Source organism: Microcaecilia unicolor, chromosome 1 (assembly GCF_901765095.1).
Source record: "Microcaecilia unicolor chromosome 1, aMicUni1.1, whole genome shotgun sequence".
Lineage (NCBI taxonomy): Eukaryota > Metazoa > Chordata > Amphibia > Gymnophiona > Siphonopidae > Microcaecilia > Microcaecilia unicolor.
The window spans coordinates 236,709,843-236,735,642 of record NC_044031.1 but is presented as its reverse complement, the minus strand read 5'-3'; the positions used below and the strand labels follow the sequence as shown (position 1 = coordinate 236,735,642).

At 43.9% G+C, this 25,800-nt stretch overlaps 1 protein-coding gene across 2 annotated transcripts in view; it reads left to right on the top strand.

Annotated features, from left to right (window-relative positions):
• The first annotated feature begins 1,729 nt into the window (after window positions 1–1,729).
• Window positions 1,730–25,800, top strand: part of CTNNAL1 (catenin alpha like 1) — a 442,864-nt gene continuing 418,793 nt past the window's right edge. For both annotated transcript variants that reach the window (XM_030204917.1, XM_030204908.1), the window contains exon 1: window positions 1,730–1,926. In XM_030204917.1, the coding sequence (XP_030060777.1) occupies window positions 1,798–1,926 (129 nt within the window). In that variant the 5' untranslated portion in view covers window positions 1,730–1,797. The remainder of the gene's footprint in view (window positions 1,927–25,800) is intronic.

The following is a 25,800-nucleotide window of genomic DNA, read 5'->3' as shown; positions in this document are numbered from 1 at the left end:
ACATTAATTGATTTGATTACTTTATTTTTTGTCTATTAGATTGTAAGCTCTTTTGAGCAGGGACTGTCTTTCTTCTATGTTTGTGCAGCGCTGCGTACACCTTGTAGCACTATAGAAATGCTAAATAGTAGTAGTAATAATGCAAGATCTGTACTGTTTTGGGATCTTGCCAGGTACTTGTAACCTGGATTGGCCACTGTTGGAAACAGGATGCTGGGCTTGATGGACCTTCAGTCTGTCCCAGTATGGCAATACCGATGTACTTATGTAAGATTCCACATTAGGAGTCACCAACTAAGAAAAGGATCTAGGTGTCATCACTGATGATACTTTGAAACCCTCTGCGCAATGTGCAGTATCAGCTAAGAAAGCAAATAGAATGTTAGGAATTATTAGGGAATGATTATTTATTTTATTTATAGAAAGCAAGAATGAGAATGTTATAATACCTTTGTATCACTCCATGGTGCGACTGCACCTTGAATACTGTGTGCAATTCTAGTCACCGCATCTCAAAAAATATATAATGGAATTAGAAAAGGTACAGAGAAGGGCAATGAAAACAATAAAGGGGGTGGGATGACTTCCCTATGAGGAAAGGCTAAAGTGGCTAGGGCTCTTCAGCTTGGCGAAAAAAATGACTGAGGGGGAGATATGATAGAGATCTATAAAATACTGAGTGCAGTGAACTGGTGGATGTGAATTGCTTGTTTACTCTTTCCAAAAATACTAGGACAAATGGACATGCAATGAAGCTATTAAATAGTAAATTTAAAACAAATCGGAGAAAATATTTCTTCAGTGTAATGAAACTCTTTAATTCATTGCCAGAGAATGTGGTAAAAGCAGTTATCTTAGCAGGGTTTAAAAAAGGCGTGGATCACTTTCTAACAAAATAGTCCATAAGCCATTATTAAGATGAACTTGGGGATGTCACTGCTTATTTCTAGGATAAGCAGCATAAAATCTATTTTACTATTTTGGGATATTGCCAGGTACTTGTAACCTGGTTTGGCCACTGTTGGAAACAGAATACTTGGCTTGATGGACCTTCAGTCTGTCCCAGTATAGCAACACTTGTGTTCTTATGTTTAATGCAGTTTAGTAAAAGGGCCCTTAAATCATTAACAATCTTCTCAGTCATCTGCAACAGCAGGCATCTAGTCAAACTGCAAAGAAAAGTACCTTATGTAGGGCAGTGTCTTGCAGACCTGTTCCTAGAAGATGTTAAAGGTAAAGAGCCTGAAATTCTTTTCAAATCTCAGAAGCCCGTGTCCACCCTTCATACTGTGATTCCAGCTACCAGTCTATTCACATTGGATCTAGAGCCTATGTTCAAACAACATTTGGGGACAGGAGGAGTACTACAAGCTATTCCTGGACTGTAGTTTGCGTCCCGAGTTTATTTATTTACATTTCACACGTTTATACCTCCCTTCCCTCGCAGAATTTACGATTCCCCCAGCCACAGAAAACAATCAATGGCGATAAACTCAGCAGGCTCTAAGCAAATGACCTCCAGTCCTTCCCCACCGCAAGTCCTTTCCGCGATCTGCAATACCTGATGTGATCCTTCTCGTGCAAAGTTTGGAGAAGGGGAGGAAAAGGTTAGCGCCGGGAAGGAAGGAGGGCGGTACTAGGGATGCTGCGCTCGGTGACAGGAGGCGGTACCGGGGGCGGAGTCAGCGCGGTAGGGGCGGTGCCTGTCGCTGCGCTCTCCTGGCCGGGGGCGGCGGCGGGAGTTTTCCTGGCGGGTTTGATGTGTGAGTCCTGGGAGGTGTTTTCCGAGGCTGAGCCATGGCCACTTCTCCCTGCAGTAGCAGCGGGGTCTCGTCCTCCTCCTCGTCATCGGGCTTCAGCCTGGACTCCGGGCTGGAGATCAAGACCCGCTCCGTGGAGCAGACGCTCGTCCCGCTGGTGTCGCAGGTAAGGGGAAACAAGCAGTAAACAAAATCAACCCCAGCAAAGCGAACGGGAAAGTGCCGCCGGATCGGAGAGCGGGAGATATTGGGGGAGCACTGCATTCCTTGCGGCGGGAAGCGTCTGGAGCTCGCGGCGGGTGGAACGGGGACTACAAGTTCAGGAGAGTCGGGGAGGAGAGGATCGCGTTAGAAAACGGGGGTGGGGGGAGTCGAGGACCTCCTTTTCCTTCTTGGCTTGTGTTTCTGTTTTTTAAGGATCTGCTGGAAGGGAAAGGGATGGAGCTAGTAGCACCTCCTTTCTAAAACAGAGCGGTGATCTGCCGAGAGAGGGCAGCGGGGGAATCTGACCGCGATGGAAGCTTGCGTGGGGGGAAGTTCGAGGGGGGAACGCGCCGCATTGTCCGGGATTGTTGCTCTTGGAACCGTCGCCCGATCTCCTCCCCCCCCCCCCACCCCCGAGATTGTTTTTGTTTCTTTGCTGCGATCGGCGACTCTGTGCAGGTGCAGCTTAGCACCAGGGAATGACCTGGAAACTTTCCCGGTTCTCGTTTTCTGCCGTTGGCCGGGCAGATCTGCAGGCAGAGCAGAGATGGAGGCGCCAAGTTGTTCGCCTGCCTCGACTCTGCAGTTTTTTTTCTTTCGTCCTACTTCAGGGACCATGTGTCAGAGCTGCTAGGTATGTAAAACTCTGTGCTGCCTGTGCCTTTCAACTTTTATGTTCTCTAGGACTGGTAGAATCAGATGACTAAAACAATAAACGGAGCTGAGGTTGAGTGCCATCTGTCTTCGAGACTGGTGGGTTTTGTACTTGGATTTCCCTTTAACTGACCTTTTAGTTGCAAGTGATGTAGACATGCATTATTAGCTCTTCTTGTTTAAAGAAAATAATCAGTGCAGCTAAGATTTTTTTTTTTTTAGTTGGGGAGGGGTGCTGTAGGGACTGCGAAGCTTGAAACATACCTTGTGCTGTTTGTATTTTGTAGAGGGAGAATGTGTAAATCTGCTTTTGTAAAGTGCTTACTTCGTTCCTTTGAGTAGTGCTGAACGGCAACTGTAACTTTACAGCAAAATCGGACAGGGTTGACTATTGCAGTTTGCTATATAGGTTTTTTTTTTTTTTTTTAAACATATGGACCTACCAAGTATTTCTTTCCAGAGAGAGTAGGTGTGATCGTATGTTTGGAAAGGATGCGATCAGGAATTCAGTGGCCAGAGGGGTAGAGTGACAGTGACAACTCCCATTACATGCAGTAAGCAGGGTTCAATGGCTTGGAAAGGGAGGACGTTTAAAGGGAGGCGGGCAGGTTTCATCATAAGTATTTTGGGGGTTTAAAGCTTCCACTGGCTCTCTGGTGTTGGGCTTGGGGATTTAGGGATTTGGTTTTATCTCACGCCTTTGTAGTAAAGTTAGGTGAGTTGCCTTGCCTCTTTATGTTCCTGTGTAATAGAAATAGTTCTTAATGTATTATGTTCAAGAGCACCACTGGGAGATTGATTCTCACTGCAGCATTTGGAAATTACATTCTTATTATCCCACCTCTGTAAATTGATTTCTAGAATTTCCTGTGGTTTTAATGAGAACTCCTACCTATAAATGTATCACAGAGTTCCTGGCCAGTTACCCCACAATGCATGCTGCTGCCCCGCATAGCTGCGTTTATGTTATTGGCCCAGGAGTTTCCTCCTGTTCCCTTTGGAAGCCTTCATTATGGTTTATTATATTTGGTGGGGCATCTTTGATATGTCTAAATCTGGTTTTGGTCATTTTGCGGAAAGTTTCCAAAATCCAGTAGTGAACATGGCCATTTTCAAACCAGAAAAATGTCAAACTTTTTATTTTAAAAATGGCCATTTGCTAGATGGTTTTTGTGCTCGGTGTGTCTATCTTTTTGAACCATTAAAAAAAAAAAGTAAAATGGAGAAATGCACAAAAACAAGCCATTAGAATGTATTCGGGGGGGGGGGGGGGGGGGAGAGGCATCATTCTTAGTAGACTGGCCACACAGACATCCCAACAGAGCAGTGGGACACCCTAGGGGGCACTGCAGTGGACTTCATATAGAAGGTCCCAGATACACATCTCACCGTTACCCCTTTATATCCCTCTGAAACCCACCACTACAATAACCCATATGTCTGCAGGTGTCACCTTTATTTGGTTAGTTACAGTGGGCTTTGGAGGGCTCACGCTTTCCAAGTGTAACAAAATGGGATATGGACCTGGGTCTCCTTCTCAACAGTCCACTGCATCGACCACTAGGCTACTTCAGGAACCTGCTTGCTGCTCTAATAGGATTTGCTATAACATCTGATGCTGTTATACAGGCTGGTATGTACTGTTTCTTTCACATCTTTGGGGGGTGGGAGGTGGACAGTGGCCAGTGGTTGAGTAAGGGGTCATGCCTTAATCCCTCCAGTGGTATACCATTTGGTCATCTAGGGCGCCTTTTTGTGACTTAGTTGTGACTGAAACACAAACCATCTAAGTTTTAGCCCTGGATGTTTTTCCTTTATTCCATTACTAGACGTTAAGCCCGTTAAAACGGGCGAGATTTCCAGCTACCCTCCTCGCCGCCGCTCCCTCCCCCCTCCGTGCTGGGCCCCCTGCACTGACCTGACAGCGCCTCTTACCTCCGTGTGAAAGTGCTTTCACACGGAGGTGAGAGGCGCTGTCAGGTCAGTGCAGGGGCCCGATACGGAGGGGGGCAGGAGCGGCGGCGGGGATGGTGTAGGTTAGTGCGCGCGATGTTCGTTTCCAAGCTCCAGCGGCAGCGTCCGACAGTCCGACTCCGTTTCCCTCTCTGTTCCGCCCTCTGACATCATCACATCTTGACGCGAGGGCGGGACAGAGAGGGAAATCTCTGCGCATTTGCAGGTGAGTCGGTCACTTGCCATTTATATGTTTGATGGCAGAAAAACATCCAAGTTTTGGGAATGCCTAAATCCCGCCGCCAACATACCCTCTTTGTGATTTGGACCAACTGCATAGAAAACTCATAAAAATAGGTTTCTAAAATAGCAATTTAGACATTTTGGAAGAAAAAAAAAGTCCATCTGCTGCTTTGTGCTGCTTTTTGGACATTTTTCAGTTTTGAAAATGAGGCCCTTGGTATACTAAAAGTAATAGGTGGGTATCAAGAGAACAAGTTAAAAAAAAACAGCATAAGATATGCAGGAGTGGAAGAGCAGAAGGCTGAGAACCAGAAAAGCCTTGTCCAGATCCCTCTGTAGCTCCTTCTGATCTTATTTGCTTAACCTTCCATTGCCTCAGGTATAAGGGGCCATTTTACTAAGCTGTGATTAGTGCTAGCATGCACCTAATGCAGAATGTGTTAGTTTTTTGCCATTTGGGAGGGGACATGTTGGGGACAGAGAATGGGCATGGAAACAAAGAACGTAAAGGACATTACCTGACTCTTCCTCCCCCCCTCTTTCTAAGTTTCCCCAACTATACCTACCTTACATGTATCTTATCTATCACAACATCACCTTGTATTCATTCATACCATGTATTTGTTCAGACCGGAATCGGCTAACGCCGTTAACGGCAATATGTAAGCCACATTGAGCCTGCAAAAAGCTGGGAAAATGTGGGATAAATAAATAAAAAATAAATTCAGCAAGCATACTGACATTACCAATGTGCTAACTGATTAGCATGTCCATAACCCAGGAGTCCTTAGTGCCTCGTAAATAGGAGGAGGCAAGTACTCCTGTGTTAATTTTGTAAAATAGCTACACACTAATGCTAACAGCATATGGCCAGAAATTAAAGAAATGGAAAAAAAAATGCTTATATTACAGTGGCTATAGAAATGGGCTTAGTGTATAGGAAAGTCCCACTTTAGGGCATGTTAAGCCCATTTACTAGAGCAGTTTAGTAAAAGGGGCCCTTAGATTGTAATCCGTCCAGGGACAGGAAAATAACTAGTCTACTCGGTTTCAATATTGTGTCTTCCATTACTAGGGTCAGGGAGGTTATTTTGAATCCTACAAAGCTTGCCTGACTCTCACTGTTGAAAATGTGATAGTGAAACAGCGCCCTCCACAGGTAGGACTATAGGTGGAGGACTTAGAGGGAACAGTGACATTATTTTTATTATTAGCATTTGTATAGCGCTACCAGACGCACGCAGCGCTGAACACCTGACCCAAAGAGTCAGTCCCTGCTCAAAAGAGCTTACAATCTAAGTAATACAGACAAACAAGACAGTTATGGGTGAGGGAAGTAATGAGTAAGAAGGGAGGAAGGGACAAGGGGAGGGCAATTGTGGCTAGGAGCTAAAAGCAGCAGTGAAAAGGTGGGTTTTCAGCATAGATTTGAAAACAGGTAGAGATGGAGCTAGATGTATAGGTCCAGGAAGTCTATTCCAGGTAAGGTGCCGTGAGAGAAAAGGAGCGAAGCCTGGAGTTAGCAGTGGAGGAGAAGGAGGACGACAAGAGACATAAATGTACTGTAACCGTCTCCCAACTACTAGTGAAAAAGGAACGAGCTAAACTCAGTACAAAAGTTGACAACTATCCAGTGACTTCTGTGATACTTTATATCCCCCTCTGGCTCACTCAGTCCAGCATTGCAAGGATAGTTCTGGGCTTTGCTGTTTCTCAGTCGGCGGCACGCCTTCTTGCTAGCTCCACCTGCAGCTGATCTGGAGAGCAGAAGACGCAACACAAATTGTATCCGCTGCTTTCCTGCATATCCTGACTCTCCATATAGTTTATGCTGTAACTTCTAAATCTACTGCCTCTTCCTGGGAAACCAGATTATTAATTTCTGTGGCTGTTTGTTTAGCAAACTTAGACCTACACCTGATTTTATTTTTGTATATATTAAATTATTTGATCTGATAATGAATAACTCTGCCAGTTCAGATCAAATATTAAATTACATACAAAGAACTAAACCTTCAGACCTACCTTGGAGCTCCAGTAGGATCTTTATTTAGCTAGGACACATCCTCTCTATTTTAAGTTAGTGTGCTTTTTTTAGGCAGTGAAGTTTTCTCATTATGACGGCATTCTATGAATAATTTTTCTTGTAGTCACACAGAATTTTTGACATGCTTGCGGATTGGAAATAGTGATTTAAATCACATTTGCCCCAGTGCACACAACCTACAGTATCTGTGGAGCTCATAGGCTTATTTTACAAAGCTGCAGAAGAATGCATTAAGGTAATTTCAACCCCTCCCGGAAAATGGCTGATTTTTAAATCAATGGCCACGCGCTAATGTTGCCATTAGCATGTAGCCATTATTAAAAATTGGCACGTGAGCCCTTACCAACACCTATTTTGCAGTTGGTAAAGGCTTATGTGCTAATCCCTTAGCACACGGCAGTGTAGTTGTGCTAATTGATTAGCGCAGAAACGCCTACTCTCCACCCCAGCCAGACACACCCTCTTTGTGGTACAATAAAATTTATTCGCTAGCATGTGGTGTGCACATGTAGATTGCTAAATTACTGCGGGTTACCTCTGCATGCCCTGCAGTAAGCCCTTTTCAGCTATGGTAATCACACATTAGTGCTTAACACAGCTTTGTGAAAGGGGTCCTCTGTGTCTAAAATAATGTTCTCAGCTTCTGTCCCTTAGATATCTGGAAGTGTGACACCAGGAGGATGCAGCCTGTGTTTTCAGATTTATTTATTAAGCTATGTTTAAAAAAATGTGTATAAATCTGATCGTAAGAACTTAAGTGTTGCCATACTGGGACAGACGAAAGGTCCATCAAGCTCAGTATCCTGTTTCCAACAGTGGCAAATTCAGGTTACCAGCACCTGGCAAGATCCCAGAACAGTAAAACAGATGTTATGCTACTTATCCTAGAAATAAGCAGTGGATTTTCCCAAGTCCATCTTAATAATGGCTTATGGACTTTTCTTTTACGAAATTATCCAAATCTTTTTTTAAACCCTGCTAAGCTAACTGCTTTTACTGTATTCTCTGGCAATGAATTCCAGAGTTTAATTACACAGTGAGTGAAGGAGTATTTTCTCTGGTTTGTTTTAAGTTTACTACTTAGTAGCTTTATTGCATGCCCCCTAGTCCTAGTATTTTCGGAAAGAGTAAACAAGTGATTCACGCCTACCCATTCCACTCCACTCAGAACCAGTATAAAGTACATCTCAAACAATTTGCAGTGTAGGATGTACCACACAAACTTTGAACCTTATTAAATTAACCACAATTTCAAAGCTGACCAGCTCAAATTCCTTTTTTACCTTTAACTATAGAAGGTTTTGAGGTGCTGGATGAAAAGCACTGTAAATTGAAATAATCAGATCTGGAACAGTGCTGCAAATTTTGTCTCAAATTATCGTTTGTATATTCAAATTTCAATGCATTTATTTCTGGATAAACTAGAGTCAGTGATACAACATGTTTCAACAAGTGAACCTTACAGTGAACAGACCTTTGCAGTGGACTGGAAGTGTCTAGAATAGTGCTTGGGATGGGAGTTGCTAGTGGGGCCTAGGGATCTCATGGGGCTAGCCTTTGGTTAGGACGAGCAGGGCAGTTATCTAGGTGCCACAAGATGATGGACACAGTGGACACTGCTAGCATTGTTTCTTGGGCTGAGCAGGGTCTGCTTCCACATCGCCCCCACCATCTACACGGCCGATGGGAGAAGTGGCACTTATCAGTGTGTCAGTCTCCTTCCTCCTGGGGTGAATCTCATGCTGTGAGCAATGAGATCTTTATGATCTTACAGTTTGTCCTATGAGACTGACCCTGGGTAGTAGAGGAGGCTGACACATTAATTGATTATGAGGGGCTCAAAAAGTTCTGGGATATGGCTGCTGGGAAAAGGGAGGTAGGAGGACAAAAAGAAAATACTGACGATTTGGGGTGAGACTGGCGGAGGAAAGCAGAACTACATGGGGTTGGGGGGTTGGGGAACATAGGGAGATCTATATGAGATAAGGGGTGTGGACCTGGGCTGTAGCCAGGCCTCCAATTTTGGGGGCGCTCAGGGGTAGACTGGGGGGGGGGGTAACACATTGCTCCCTCTTCCTCTTTCTTCCCCCTTCCGCATGCACGCGCCACAATTCCCAGCATCAGCGGCTGAAGGCACGCACCGACTTCTGCCTTAAGGAAACAGTGCAAGGAGGAAGGTAGCTGTGGCACTGTATGTAATGTGGGGCTTTGGCATCCCTGCCAGCAAAGGATGCTGTAGTTCTGGAAGGGGCCTGAGCCCAAAGTAGGGGGGCCCGGGCCCCCAAGGTCCACCTGTGGCTAAGCCACTGACGTGGACGGAAGACCTATATGGGAAGGGGGAATGATGAGAGTAAAAGCTAGAAAGGGGGCATGGAGATGGAGAATTATATAGGGCAGGAGAAAGGGAGAGAATGGCTGGTGGGATGGAGGGAGAAAAGTAAGAATAGCTGGAAGGAGGCGGAGGATAGGGAGAGAGTTCATGGAGGGAGAGGAGAAGGGGGAGTGTTACTAACTATTTTTGCCTAAGGCACCTTTTGCCCTAGAGCAGACCCTGGTTCACCAGGTAAGCCAGCCATTGTTAGTAAAAAGTTCTAGTTTGCAACGTTAACAGCCATCATCATGGATGGATTCTGTGTGCAAGAAAGAGTTCATTTTGCAGCGCTTTTGTCTTTCCGTAGTCTTCTTGGAATCATGCACTGAGCTATCAAAGTTTGGGAAACAGGGTGCACAGAGCAGCTAATCCACTGGCTGTATGCCAGGTGCATAAGGATAGAGTTATTTTGATAGCAGGCGACACACTCTTTCTCTCTATGTCCACAGTAGGGCCAGGGACCAGGGTGTTAGCTCTTCCTTCATTCCTTCTGCACTTCCCCCCCACCCATTCAGCATTTTTTTTTCAATCTTGGCCACAGGAGGATGGTCCTTAGTCTGTAACCCAGACTCACAGCCAGATGCACTGACTCCACTGAAAGAGCCCTTCCCTTACCGATCCCTTAGCGAATTGGTAAAAAATGGGCATGCATGAAGGAAATCCCATGCAAATGAGCTGCTCGCTGTTAGCTCATTTGCACACGATTTCCTTCTTAAGGAGAGGAAGCCAGTCGGCCAGCCAAGCATGCGTAGTGACAGCTAAACACGCTGTGATTGGTGAGAGAGACCTGGAGGGGCATAATCGAAAGGGACGTCCATATAGTTTTGATTTGGACGTCCTCGCACGTCCCGATCCCCGATTCTCTCCGGCGGTGGTCATTTCGGTTCGGGCACCTTAGTCGTAAGAAGGAAGCCTGTCACAAAATCTGAAGAAAAAAAACATCCAAGTGTTTGTCAGGGACGTCCTTTTTTTTTTTTTTTTTGAGTGAAGGAAGTCCAAGTGTTAGGCACTTGAAAGGACGGCCCTGACGAGCACTTGGACGTTTTTTTTTCTTCTGATTTTTGCGATAGGTGTCCTCCTCTGCATGGGTCCCGCTCATAGCAGCCCCAACGAGAGGTGCAGACCTCCCGTTAGGTTTTCCACGGTGCACGGGGTCGGAAACGGTAGTGCATCGCATCGCATTCACATTATAATAGTAATTAGCTCATTTGCATTCCGTTTTCGTTAGCTGCTACCGTGACAGGAAAATGGCTCGGAGAACCCTTTTGTGCGTGTCCTGGTTTACTAGCGCGCTAAACTGGCTAGAACCAGTTTAAAAACCACATTGCTGGCTCGTTAAGTTTAGTGCATCTGGCCCTCAGTGTTTCATTCTACACTTGATCTTAGCCAGAGAATCTCTGTTGGCTCCCGAGCATGTCCTCTAAACTTTTTTTTTTTTTTTTTTGAGTTGTCACAGTAATGAAATATGTCATCCCCGGAACCAAGCTCTTCAGAGGACAGAATTAGTCGCAGTCTAGTTCAGTCTTAAAGTGCTGGCAGAACTACGCTATTGAATGTGCCTGGTCAAATTACTCAAATGATGTGTGAAGCTCTGAGCTTGGCGTTTCTGCTTTTATTTTAAACTAGTGCACCATGCAGGCTGTGTCAAGTGCAGGTCATCTCCTTTTGTGCAGACCTTGTGCTGACTGTGCTGTGGATGAGCTCTGCTGTTTCTGCTTATCTGCTGCAGCTTTATCTCCTGGCTTGGAACTTGTGTATTGCAGGCTGGGATGCTGCCTGGATAATTTCCCTGCCTTTTAGAATACCTGCAGGGAACAGGAGATTCTATTCTCCTTTAACATGGTAAAGTGCCTAGCTTCCTAAGTTCTGCTTCTCATGGCGCTTTCTTGTATTTGCTATACCACCTTTTGACTTAAGCAATAAGGTGGTTTGCAAAAGATTATAAGTTAAACTTAGTAATATGAGCAAGAATTCCATTAGGACAAGGATGGAGAAAGCTTAGCAACAAGGGCATCACAGACAAACAAGCCAGCCAGACAGACATTAGGCCACAGATGCCAGCCACTGCCTCCCCCGCCAGCAGCAACCCCATGGCTCCATAGGATGATCCAGAGGCGTAGCCAGACATCCAGTTTTGGCCTGAGCCTAAAGTGAGTGGACAATGAGAACCCCGCTACCTGGTTTAAATCTCTTCCTCCTCTCCTCCTGCCAGGCAGTTGGGGATCTCATAATTCCATTTCCTCAAACCCCCCCAGTATCTTTTAAGTCCTTTAGTTCTTTGCCAGCAGTGACTCATATCTTCTGCTTGAGCTGCCCCGAGCCTTTCTTCTGATGCAACTTCCTGAAGGCTCAGGGCTGGGGTGAGCTGCGGGTATAAGTTGCTGCTCACTTCCAGAGAACAACTGAAGGACTTAAAAGGTGAGGGGAGGGGTTTGGTGGGAATGGAGTTAACAAACCTCTGATCGCCTTGGGGAGATGAGGTAGATATGCTAGGAGTGTTGAGCTGGCGGGACTTGGGGATCCCTGCCAGCCACATCGCAGCTGTGCTGCTGCTGGGTGGGCCTGAGTTCAGAGTGATGAAATGGAGATGGTTGTGCCACTGGAGTGATCTGTTTCAGAGGCCAAGGTAAAGAAATACGTTTTGAGATTGGCTTTAAATGTTTTCAAGAAGGAATCCCTTCAGATTCACTTTGGAAAAGAGGTCCGGAGAGATGGAGCAAGGAAGAAATAAAAGTTGAACTCCTAGTTGAATTGTGATAGGCAATTGGAAATGGAACGTGTGAGTGGGAACATAGGGAATAAGGGGAGACAGATATAATGGGATGTCAGTATAAAAGTCCTATGGTCAAGGAACAAAATCTTAAACTGTATGCGATAAAGGTCATAGAACCATTGATTTTTGAGAAATAAAAGTAGTGCGTGATCTGACCTGGACAGTCTGTAGGTGCTCAAGGTTGGTATTCCTAGTACCTGTATAAGTAATTTTGCTGTAGTACAGGAGCAAAATGACTAAGGCCTGTATTAGGGACTGCAAGGCTGAGTGCTGAATTTGCCTGAAAGAAGAAAACGAGGACCTAAGTATAACTTTTCTTCAAAAGTCATTTGAAAAGCAAGGATCATATTCAAATGAGTCAATGGGCGATACAGGAGAGCCAAGGAGAACAGGGTGAGAAGGGCTCCCCATGATCCAGTAAGCTAGACTTCTACTAAGGATCAAATGATGATCCTCAAAACACTTCATGGCAGGCATTGATGAGTATGAGGTTACAGGATAGACGGTCTATATGTGTAACCAGTAATAAAAACTGCTAACGCCCAGATCTGTATCAGTTTCCTGTATCAGGGAAAGAACTGAGCCCCGGGGCAGACTGCAGGTCAGAGGGTATGAGGAGGACATGAAGAAACCACATACAGATGTGTGGAAAGAATAATGATAAAGAAAGGATCCAAACCAGTTTAGGATTCGATCTTCAAGCCCAAGTTCACTAGGTCTGGCCAGGAGGAGCAGATGGGTCACTAAACTGAAGGCAGATGACAATCTAAAGAAACAACCAATTCAGCCCTATCCACATCAAGAAAAGTATGGATCTAAATGTTGCTTCTTCAGTAGTGTTGCAGTAGGATGGGAATTGCTCGACCAGTGAAGCTGTTTCAAATTTGTGAAATCACTCTTTTTTTTTTTTTTTTTTTTTTAATAATAAAAAAAATGATCATTGCTGTTGGTTTGGGTGAGACATAGTGCTTTCACTAACAGTAAATCCTGTTTTTAGTAAAAGCAGCAGTATGCTAGTGGGTCAAGCCTCCAAAACTAGCCACTTACTTCACTAATCCTTTCTGTTCTTTCCATTGTTTCATTTATTCCTAACTCTTTCTTTTTTATCCTTATGTATTTTATTTTGACATTTAATGCTGCTTAGGCCAAAAAGTATGTTTTTTTTTTGTAGGGCAGCCCCCCTTTCTCTTTGTTTAAAAAAAATATCTTGCCTGCATAGGGCACAGCACAGCAACCTTTTAATTTAGATCTTACTACTACTACTACTACTTAACATTTCTAGAGCGCTACTAGGGTTACGTAGCGCTGTACAAAATAAACAAAGAAGGACGGTCCCTGCTCAAAGGAGCTTACAATCTTCACCTTCTTCCTCAGAGATCTGTTAATAAAGTGGTTAAGATGGCATGTCTGGTGGTAGTGGAAATATATATATTCCCCCCTCCCCCCATATGGCCATTTTTCAGCCTTTTTACCCTCTGCGGTTAAAAGGGCCTCAGCGCATGGGAAAAATGGCTGCCGCCGCTAGTTCAGGGGACCTTTTCCTGCAGCTTAGTAAAAGCAGTACCCCTTTATCACACTGAACCAGATATGTTTTAGCCGGCTCCACAAACCGGGATATTCAGTGCTGAAGCCTGGACATCACCAGCATTGAATTTCCAGACATAACAACGGCAGCAGTCAAGAAAATGCTCAGATCCGCCAGCTGGGTATGGACCCCTCCGTGTTCAAACTTTAAATCTGTGTGGTATAATAAACCAGCAGGTTAAAGGGTGCCTACAGTTGAAATCCAGAAAAAGATTTTCAGTATAAAAGAAACCCAGAGGAGAAGGTTCTCCAAGGGGATTGGTAGCACTCCAGAGGCACAAAATTACTGGAATGAGAATGAAAACCATTAATGTCGTCGGATGCTGATTCTCCTTATGGCTTGCCCGCTTGTTAATTTTCAGCAAATTCAGCTCTGAAGATGCTGTGTAAGTACACTGCAAAATGTGGGGGAAGGTCGCTTCTGTTTCTCTTATTACCTGTTTCTGTTCCTCTGTTTTTATTTAGTTTATTGAACTTTCAACTCTTGGGTGGGGGGAGACTTTTCCCTGCAGTACTTCTACTGTTTAGTGTTGGGCCGAGTACTCACGTCTTGCGTCTGAGCTGAATAGGACAGAAACAACTAACATTTTATTTTATTTATTTATAGCATTTATACCCAGCTCTTTCCCGCTCAATAGCAGGTTCAGTGCGGCTTACAAGGTATGGTACAAAGTATCACAAAGGTAACCCAGTTATAGAGAGTAGGACAATAGGACGAGACGTGGGGGAGGGGATTGGAGTATGGGTGGTGCTAGTGGTGTGGATTAGGTTCGAGATTTAAGTTGGGTTGTTGGGGTAGGCTTGTTTGAAGAGGTAAGTTCTCAACAGCTTTCGGAAGGGTAGATGTTCATTGGTTGTGACAACAGACATCAAAATGACCCATCCAGTCTGCTCAGTTAGGGGGTTAGGATTGTAATTGCCCCGTTTGCAGGTTACTGCCAGATGTTCATTTAGGATACACCTAGGGTAATCGATTGGGCTATTTCTCCTTCCCCTTCCCCTGCTATTTTCCAGTATTTTTCTTGTAGCTATTCCTTTAAAGCATTATGTTTGAGTGTGATTCGTACAGTCTTTTTCTGCTTTGTTTCAATTCTATAAAATGTCTTGATGCAATTTTTTTTTAAATTGCAAATGGTGGTATTTCTAATAATGCTGTATGGAAAGAATGAAAGCATTGCTTCGTGTTGTCATTCTGCTGCTGCTGTAACTGCTCTCTTCGGGATACCCCAGCGCTTCATTACCATCTTTTTTGCCACTAGGGATCCTCTGTATTTTAGAGAGCTGCACGGGAACGAAGTTAGCAGGAACCCTGTGGTTCCCACGGGGATCCCCTCCACGTCTGCGGAGATGGGTGTAGGTCCTGTAGGGTTCCCACAGAAGTGTGCCAGACCAGTCTACCTGCCCTTTCCTTCTGTTTCTAAGATAGCTTAGCAATTATAATAGCTATAATGGATATGGTTGATAGCATTGAAATGCCCATAAGCACTGAGAGGGGAATTTATCAACATGGACTACTGTTAAGTTGGGTTATTTTAGTGCAGGGGGCTGAATGGGTTGGATGAAGTTACTTGTGGGGATGGGTGAAATATTTGTCCCCATGCAACTTTCTTACTGTATTTATCCCACACATTTTTGAATTCCATTGCTGTGTGTGTGTGTTTTTGTTACTGTCACTTCTCAGTGAGGGTATTCTAGCCATCCACCCCCCTTTTTATGAAGAATTATTTCCTGACCTTTCTGATTCTGACCTCTAGTAATACAGCTTTCCTTTCCATTGATTTTTTTTATAATATATCTGGGATTTTAGCTTTTACCTTTTTTTTTCAAGTCTGGGCTTAAGATGAGTCACATATTCGGGTACATGTGTTATTTCTCTGCCCAAATTGGCTTATAATCGAATATGTGTGAGAGAATGGGAATGAAGTGACTTGCCCAAAGAATGTCCGCAAAGAGGTAATTTGAACCCTGGTTACCTTAGTTCACAATCTGTTTGTCTAAACTGGGGGTTCTCAACCCAGTCCTGAGGTAACCAGTTAAGTGCTGAATATTGCGCTGAACCAGATACTTTTTGGCCGGCTCCACAAACCGGGATATTCAGTGCTGAAGCCTGGACATCACCAGCATTGAATTTCCAGACGTAACAACGGCAGCAGTCGAAAAAATGCTCGGCGCCGCCAGTTGAGTTTGTAGGATACCACAATGACTATGCATGAGAGAGGTTTGCATACAATAGAGGCAACACATGCATAGTCATTGCGGGTATCCTACAAACCTGATGGGCTGGGTGCGTCCTAAGGACTGGGTAAGGTGGTGGAGATGAAAACGGTAACGGAATTCAAACATGTGTGGGATAAACATAAAGGAATCCTGTTCAGAAGAAATGGATCCTCAGGAGCTTAGCCGAGATTGGATAACAGAGCCGGTAGTGGGAGGCGGGGATAGAGCTGGGCAGACTTGTACGGTCTGTGCCATGAAAAAGACAGGTACAAATCAAGGTAAGGTATACACAAAAAAGTGGCACATTTCTTGGGCAGACTGGATGGACCGTGCAGGTCTTTTTCTGCCATCATCTACTATGTTACTATGTTAAGGACCCCTGCTCTAAACACAGAGCTTACTCCTCCACTGCTAACTTGACCATTATATTAGAATTGGTAACACTGGAGCAAGAAACCCTTCCCATCCTGCTCTATTGTTTCAGCTTTGGTTGACCTTTCTTACTAAAATCAAACGCACTTGTTTGTACGCTGTATCCTGTCTAAAAGCATCTTCCTGGGACACCAGTTTTGAGTTTCTGGGAAATGGTATGAAGGTGGGAGTAACTTGTCTCCAGTTCCTACCTGAAATAGATCTCTGCTGCCTGTGCTCTGTGCAGGGTTTCACAGTGAGGACATTGCTGGTCTGTGTGGTCATGTTTACTGTGCAGGATTTAAAGTAAACTGTTAGTAAGGCATTCTGTCTTTCTGTTTTCTAATGGACTAAATGCTTGGTCGTTTAAGTATGAACTGTGTTTTAGTTTTAAGAATGTTGCATCTCTTCTGCTGCTCTGTCCCCTGGCTAGCTTGAAAACACTCCACAAGATGGTGATAAATGGACTTGGTGCAACTCGGTAAACGTCCCTCGAAGCAGCTAGAGCAGGTGTTAGCATGGGCCAGGGCTAGTACATACTAAGACTAGTAGAGTGAAAATCCCCATGCTGGCTGCTTAGTGTGGGTGGGGGATGGAGATGGGGTGTGGGACCATACTGCATGCCAGCTGTCAGGACTTCTGATAACACACTTGCCTTTAACGCCACCTCAAGAGTTAAGCTCAAGCGATGGCGTTCAGTGCATCAGTGCTACCAGCAATCAGGTGGTGTGGCAAAGAAGGCAACCTATCCCTTTGACTTAACTTGGGGGGGGGGGGTCTCCCTGATAGTTTAATAGATGAGGCAGGAACAGTAGCCCTCCATTTCTGTCCCATAGCTGCCATTTTGAACCCAGAGCAGCTACTAGGTAGTCTCATAGTACTATTGCTAGAGGTCAGTGTGCCATGTGGTGGCATTTACCTTGTTTAATTTAATTCTGGCATTTATAATCTGCTCAACCATCAAGTTCAAGGGAGAGGACAATCACATTATAAGCAGGTATAGAGCTCACAGGATTGGTTTGTACCTGAGGCAATGCAGGGCTAAGTGACTTGCCCAAGGTCACAAGGAGCTGCAGTGGGAATTGAACCCAGGGTGCCAGGATCAAAGCCTGCTGCACTAACCATTAGGCCACTCCTCCACTCCATGTGGGCTTTACACTGACTGAACCTTAATTTTGCACTTTTAAGTTTTTGAACTTATCACACCTTTAAAAAATTTAGTAAACATGCCCCTTCATTCCTAAATGGTTTAAAATCAAAGTAAAACTCAATGCCCACCTTTAAAGTGAACCTCATCTTTCCTAAGCAGGCTGGTACTAGGTAGCTGCTAGAACAAAATAGTGTGAAATAATTGTTATGCGTTTTTGTGACGCAGCAATATGCTGACGATTTTGCCAGCTTTCTGACTTTACAAGGTTGAAAAGCTGTGCACCAGGCAATGAAACCCTGTTTGCTGCCCTGATCCTGGGTAGGAGCCAGCACTATACCAGTGGCAAGGCTCAGAAACTTGCCTTTTTAAATCGCATGTCAGCTGCATACATTGTTCCTCGGGACATGCTGTCATACTGTGACTAGCAAGTGCTCATTTTGTGCTGAGAAAGTAATCAGCTTGTTTTATTTTTAAAAGGAGCCGCTTATGAGCGAGCTCTTTCCCGTGGACTTCTCAACACAAATGCAAGTACAATGTAGCATTGAGTTGTGCTCAGCAAGCTCCTGTTAAATGGTTCCTTTTATTGTTGCTGTTTCTGTCAAAATTATTTTACCAAAATATCATACTGGGGATCATGAGAAAATCGTCAACAGAAATGAAATTCCACAATGTAATTTTCTGTTGCTGGTGAGCAGCTGGTGGGGGGGACTTTTCAGGCTGTCCTCTGAGTTTGGAAGATGCGCTGACATGTAGCTGAATGTACAGTAGAATAAAGCTGATATAATCTTGAGCCTGAAAAAAGTTTGTTCCCTTGTTTCTTTCTGTCCAAAGTAAATTACCTTGAGCTGTTCATTGCTTAATTACTTAATTTAGATTTTGCTCATACCTTTTTCAGTAGTAGCTCAAGGTGAGAGTTACATTCAGGTTCTCTGGATAAATCTAAGTTTGCACCTGAGGCAATGGAGGGTTAAGTGACTTGCCCAAGATCACAAGGAGCAGCAGTGGGATTTGAACCAACCACCTCTGGATCACAAGACCAGTGCTCTAATCACTAGGCCACTCCTCCATGCCACACATGTTTAACAGACTACTGCCTGGGTTCTTGGTTCCACACCAACTTGAAAGCACAAGTTCTGGTGAAAAACATCACACTGGAGAAATTGAGATGACAAGTTTGTTTCATCCTTTGCCCTGTGATTTGTAATCTGATAGGAGGCTCTTGGAGGAGGTGGAGACAATCTGATATCATTCAGTCCCTATAAACTTGCCTCACCTGTCTGCTGCAGGATTGACTGGCTGCCAGTGCTTTATGTAGCCTAGTGCTTATTTTTATTAACCAAAAGACCTTCTCTGTGTTAATACTAATGAACAGCTTCAGTCTCTTTTCTCAAATATTTTTCTCACTGTATAGCTAGAATAATAGCTTTGGCATTTAGCGTCCAAAGAGAGAGCTTTGCAATGTGTTGTATTATGTATTCTTTGCTTTGTGTAAGCTTTTCATTTGCAAACTAGACCTTGCACATAGTCAAAACAGAGTGTGGAGATGGGAGTATGACGTGGATTCGATACTTGGTTTCACTGTATACAGTTTGCACATCAGTGCTTTGGCGTGACTCGAATTACGTGGGCTTATTATCTTGGTGTCCTTGTTACTTTGTCAGGAAAGTGCTCTCTGGTTTCAGCTTCTCTGCAGGTTTTCAGCGTTTCTTTCTGCCTTAGCAAGGAAATCACTCGCTATACGCTCTAGTCATATTAGGACTGCTTTTGTGTGATGAGAAGCTCCCTCCAAACTGATTCTAATGAGGTACTTTGCTGAAATTAAGAATTCTTAGAGCCCCCTTGTCAGCACCAATGATGTGTGTCATTGCACATATTGCAGGGCAGAATCCTGGGGTGCAAAGTATCTTGACAAATTTACATACATAAGTGACATAGTAGATGGCGGTAAATAAAGACCTATACGGTCCATCCATTCTTGATTTGCCCTTGCCACTTTCAGGGCATAGACTGTAGAATGTAAGCCGCATTGAGCCTGCTTTTAGTGGGAAAGTGCGGGATACAAATGTAATAAATAAATAAATAGAAGTCTGACCAGCACTGTCCTTATTCTAAAAATTTTGAAGTTAACGTCGAATCCGCTGAAAAGCTCCATTGCAGCCCATCCAAGTCTATTCAGCAACGATCATGACATAGACTGTAGAAGTCTGCCCAGCACTGGTCTTGTTCTCCAACTTCTGAAGCTGAATGTGTCCAGCCATGATCAGAGCACAGACCGTAAAAGTTTGCCCAGTACTGGTGTTGCTTTTGAATCTCCACTAAGCTTCTTTGGATCCATTCCTTCTAAACAGGATTCCTTTGTGCTTATCCCATGTATATTTGAATTCTGTTATCGTTTTTATCTCCACTACTTCCTGCGGGAGGGCATTCCAGGTATCTGCCACCCTCTTTGTGAAAAAAATACTTCCATTACGTCCTGGAATAGTGTGAAGAACTAATGGAAAGAAAATTATCAGGTAAGTCTTAATTTCTCCTTTCTGACATTATTCCTCAGAATTTTCTCAACTCTCTAAAAGGTTCTAGACCAGTGGTTCCCACACCTGACCTGGAGGACCCCCAGTCACTTGGGCGATCAGGATATCCACAATTAATATGCGTGAGATAGATTTGCATGCACTGCTTTTATTGCATATAGATGAATCCCTATTCATTTTTGAGATGATATGTGTTTCTTATGGGCTGTTAAGTTGATTTGACCCCCACTTTGGACAGTGTTGCTCCAATGATCTCAGTTCGATGTGGGCCTAGTAAGGACCAACTTTTCAACCTCTTTGGAGGACCTCCAATGAAATATCTCACTCTTAAAGTGGTTTTCCTAGTGGCTGTCCTGCTAGAAGGATTTTAGAGCTGCATGTGCTCTTACAGGCCCAGGGTCCTTTATTTGTCCTCTTCTAATGCTGTTTCACTCTGTACTGTCGTCCCCCCCCCCCCCCCGCCTTCCTGCCAAAGGTGATGTCTCCTTTTCATTTAAAACATCTGGTTTCTCTCCCTGCCTTTCAGAGGTGCTTGGTCTCTGGACCATCACAGTCCATAAACTGGACTTTTGCAGAGCACTTCTCTGCTACTTGGAAGTCACATCAGTTTTGGATGCCGATCTTTTTTTTCTCCTTCTTATGGCCTTACAAAGGGGTATGCGGCCTCGTAGTCTTCAACTGTGCACTGGATTAGGTTGACTATTGAGTTGGCCTATGTTCTTCAAAGAAGAGTTTCCTCGGGGGCCTTAAGGCTCACTGTACCAGATTGTAAGGTGCATCTTGGGCTGAAGCAAGGGCCATTTCCTATGCAGATGTTTGCAGGGCAGCAACATGGTTCTTCCTCCATTCTTTTATCAAACATTATCTCACCCATTACTTCCCTCACCCGTAACTGTCTTGTCTGTCTGTATTATTTAGATTGTAAGCTCTTTTGAGCAGGGACTGTCTCTTTGTATCAGGTGTTCAGCACTGCATGCGTCTGTTAGCGCTATACAAATGCTAATAATAATAATAAGCTTGATGTTTGGGCCAGGTGAGATGGTGTCATTTTGGCAGCTAGTTCTGAAAGGTTTGTCCTCCAGCTGTGTAAGATAAAAGTTCTTAGATCCCATAGGTTGTACTGGTCTAATAAGATGATGTGAGGTGAAATTTATTCTTAACTGTTACTCTCTTTTTCTTGGGTCCTGCTAGACCAGTCCAGAACTTGCCCTGGAAGACGAAGGATTTAGTAGATCCCTGGGTCCTAGTTCTGCCAGTTAGCATAGGTAGCTCTGTGCGGCCTCTGTTCTGGGTTTAGGGTTGGTTCGCTTGTTTTTCCCTCTTTAATTGTTTTGGAATATTTCTAGCTACACCACCTGTTATACTGGTGATGTATTTGGAATCAAATGTCTGCCTCCGTCTGCTGAAAGGAAGACTTAAGCTGTAGATCTGAACTGGACTCGCAAGAATCAAGGAAAGGAATTTAACAAATAAGAACAAATTTCACTTTACATACCAAGTTTCTTAAATCAAAATTCAACTCGAGGTAGTTCTCAAACTATCAAACACACACTCACACTAAAACAAATCACACTAATTATATCAATAATCTAAAAAATACATATTAGATATCATCTTTTTTTTGTTTGTTTTGAAAAATTCCTTAAACGCAGTAAATCTTTTTCATTTTTGCCCCCCTTCTGAGAGCTGAGACCAATGTTCCTCTGAAGGATGAGTGGGGATTCTTAGGCCATCCGTTTCTTTTTTTACCCGAGGCAGAGTAACAGCATGTCCTGTTTGAGAATGCCTGCTTGCTCATCAGCACAGGCAGCCTTTGTTGTTAGCAGAGCATCAGGATTTCATGTTGAAGACAATGACTTCAGTGCTGAATGTTTCAGTCATGATGCTGGTTGATGAAGGAGCTTTGAAAAATACAAAGGCTGAAACTTCAGGAAATCTAGAATTTTATATGCCTCTATCCTCTAGGTAAACATATTTATTTTTGCAAGTCTCTGCCTCTGCCCCTGGGGCTCCTTGGGACCTTCTTGTTGGAAGTTCAGGCATTCCACCTCTGAAAAACCTTCCAGTGAGACTAATGTCTTCCTCAAAATTCAGTAGTCAACTTCATCTGAATCTTAGGCCCTGTTGCTCTAGGATCACGCTCCAAGGAATCCAGTAGTTCACTCTACAAGTTCTGGCCATCCTTTGTATCTGGCCATCACTTTGTATCTGTTTACACCGGAGTCTGTAATGCCTCTCCGGTACTATGTAAGCCACATTGAGCCTACAAATAGGTGGGAAAATGTGGGATATAAATGTAATAAATAAATGAAAAGGGGAGAAGAAGCATTGAGATTTATCCTTTTATCCAGGATTATTTGGTCTTAAAGTCAAGGTAATCCACTTGTCAGCACCTGACATTCTGCTAGGGCAACAGAGATGAGGGAAGAAAGACAACAAATTCCTCCCAATAGGGGCATTTTATACTGCAAATGACTTCCCATTTATCTGAATATCTAGGGCAGTGATGGGCAACCTTTTGAGCTTGGTGTGTCAAAATTCACCAAAAAAACCGAGCATAACTCGGGTGGTGTGTCACTTCAAGAAAAATCACTGCTACTAGGACAGCCCCCGGGCCCCCCTACCCGAGATCGCTGCCCACCTGAGGTCGCCGGGCCCCCCTTCACCCGCTACCGGGCCCGGAACTAACCTTAAAGCCTCCTTTCACGTTGCAGCAAGCAGCAGCAGGGCAGACCTCTCCTCCTTCCTTCTGTGCTCCGCCCTCGCGGACGTTATGTCAGGCGAGGTCAGGACACTGAAGGAAGGCATGGCCTGCCCTGCTACTGCTTGCTGCGACGTGAAAGGAGGCTTTAAGGTTAGTTTCCGGGAGCGAGGAGGGAGGGCGGACCACACTGCGGCGGCGCCGCGTGTCATCAAAAATGGCTACGCGTGTCAGTGCTGACACGCGTGTCATAGGTTCGCCATCAGGGATCTAGGGTTACCATATTTGCAGAGACAAAAAAAGAGTTCACAAAAAATAAAAATGGTTGCTACCTTTGCTGAAGTAATATTTAATCTTAGCAAATGTATAGATGGCTTTTAGTTAATGAACACACATCAAACTGACTGACTTACAGTACAGCAGTAAACAATAATCTACTTACTTTTTAAAAACTTCTGGATTTGAGTTTGACTAAATCTGAACCCAAGCGTACTTATCAGAAGAGCGGATATCCCTCACAACTTTGGCTTGCTTCTGAGATCCATGTGAAAGTCTTTGCGTGACATATGCTTAAAGTTGTGCTGCATGACAGATTCAACCAGCAGGGAAAACAGAGAGGAGATCAGCAATGCCTTTCTTTCCCTTTAGCACCCCCGTGTGTTCAGACTGACTGATTAGGTCAGAGATGGTTTCTGTCATTATGTGGGTAAGTGTGTTGGTCATAGCCTGATGAAAGAAAAAGAGGATATTTTCCTAAAAAATAAAAAACCTGGAGGACATTCTCTCTTAAAAGAGGGTGTTTGGTATCCCTGTGAATATCCCCTTTTATATTCATCATACAGATTGCTTTTTACGTAGATGCTCACACTTTGGAACTAGAGAGAATCCACTTACGTAGAGAACTCAGTAGATCCCACGGGGCGTAAAATGCAAAAGGTGGGAGTGTGAGCCAGGCTATCCAAAGACTGAAACCAGGGTAAACTTAAAATATATGACGTTTAATAGTTTAAAACAAATAATATTCATTTTCTATGTATAATTGTTTTATTGAGTCATTTTCTATGTATAATTGTTTTATTATTATTTGTTTTAAACTATTAAACGTCATATATTTTAAGTTTACCCTGGTTTCAGTCTTTGGATAGCCTGGCTCACACTCCCACCATTTGCATTTTCACACTTTGGAACTTCCACAGAGAACAGAGATATCCCTGAAACCACCAATAAATAAAAGGCTAAATCTCTGAAGCACAATGCAGCAGGGAAATTTAGTAATGGGCCACACATACTGTAATCAATATCTAAATAAAGATGGTTAACAGACTGAGAGGCATATTTTCAAAGCACTTAGCCTTCCAAAGTTCCATAGGTTTCTATGGAACTTGGAAGGCTAAGTGCTTTGAAAATATGCCTCAATGTCACTAAATGGTATGCAAACATTTTTTAGTGTGTGTGCTAAAACTGGCCTTTACAGGGAACCCGGAAGAGCTGATTTGATCTGTTACACCTTGAAACAGCCACAAATTAAACTTTGGCCACAGTCAGTGGGGTTGACAGCAAAACAGTTAGAGCACTTTCTATTTTTGAGATGAGTTCGGGTTTTTTTGTTTGTTTGGGTTTATTTTCCCCCTTATTTGGAACAGGTTTGAAGGGGTAACCAGTGGATTTGTACTACACAGAGTTTTACTGATTTCATTTGTTTTTTTTTTTATGCCAGTGATGTAATTACCTTAAAAATCCTATCGCCCACAATCGTAGAAACAGAGGGTGAAGGTGAGGCTCTGAGGCTTTTTCCTCCCATTTAGATCATACTCCATGACTTGATTTGAAATACGAAATTTTGAAGTTTGCTAGCAAAGAAGTGTTATCACTTTCATTTACAGGCAGTTCACAGTGTTAATGATATGCAGAGCATATACACAGTAAAATGCCTGTTCTGCGGGAAAGGAGAATTTCTACTCTGTCCATGACAGAATCTTTCCACACCAACTGACCCAGAGTGCGAGGACTATTTAGCATGGAGAAACCCTCCCATACCCCTGTGTAACAAAGGCCCCTTTGGGTTGTTATTAAAGCCTTCCCCCTCCTGCCTACCACAAAGCCTTTAGCTTGCCTGAGTGTCCCTGGCCTTTCATGACTTGACTGTTCCTGTCTGTGTCTTTTTTTTTTGCATTTTATTATGTTTGATCACATAACACAAGGTGCAGCAGATTTAATAAATGAGGCAGTGATAGAATCCAGCAGGCAGCTGGCCATTGTTAGTGGAGTATCATTCATTTTCCGTGCCATTTTCAGCACCTGTTCTGTGAGCATCGCTGTAAGAATTGTTTTGGTATGTTTTCCAGTATTCTAGGCCCAAATCATTGAGAAGCCTGGTATTTTTTCTTCCCTCCCCCTCCCGAAAGTGTGTGTGTATGGGTTTTTAAAAATATATAGTGGAGGAGTGGCTAGTGGTTAGGGTGGTGGACTTTGGTCCTGGGGAACTGAGGGAACTGAGTTCGATTCCCGGCACAGGCAGCTCCTTGTGACTCTGGGCAAGTCACTTAACCCTCCATTGCCCACCGCATTGAGCCTGCCATATGTGGGAAAGCGCGGGGTACAAATGTAACAATAAAAATAAATAAATAAATAAAATAAAAATATATGTTCCCCCTACTGCATTTTGCTGGGGTGTCTCTAATTTTATTCCCTCTGCCCCTTTCTCAGGTATGCCAGTCACCATGCCAAGCACCTACTGGCTGAGAGGTACATAGTGCTGTTCTCCCCAGAACCTGGGACTCTGCCCACAAGCCACTCACACAATTCAGTGACTGAGTGATGACTAGAACTCTCTTACTCCCTGGGGGTGGGGAGGGTAAAGTAGGAATTCTGCCACCACAGGCTGGTTCAGTGAGTAGAAGTCAAGTCTAGAGATTGAACCTAGGTCATACAAGCTTCTCCCACCATCACAATTTGTGTTTTTAGGCCCAGGCAGTTTTCTTCTTGCACCTTTTGGACTTATATCTTAATCTCTTAAGCCACCTCCTCACTTCCATGTCCTTCAGAAATCACTATTTACACAGAAAAATAGAAAAAGACTATCCCTTGGATTCTGTGTATGGCACCCAAATTTGGGCCCAATCCTGAGATACGTGTACAACTTAATTGGCCAGTGAGCCATTAATGAGTAGTAACAGCCAATTATTGACACTAATTGGCACC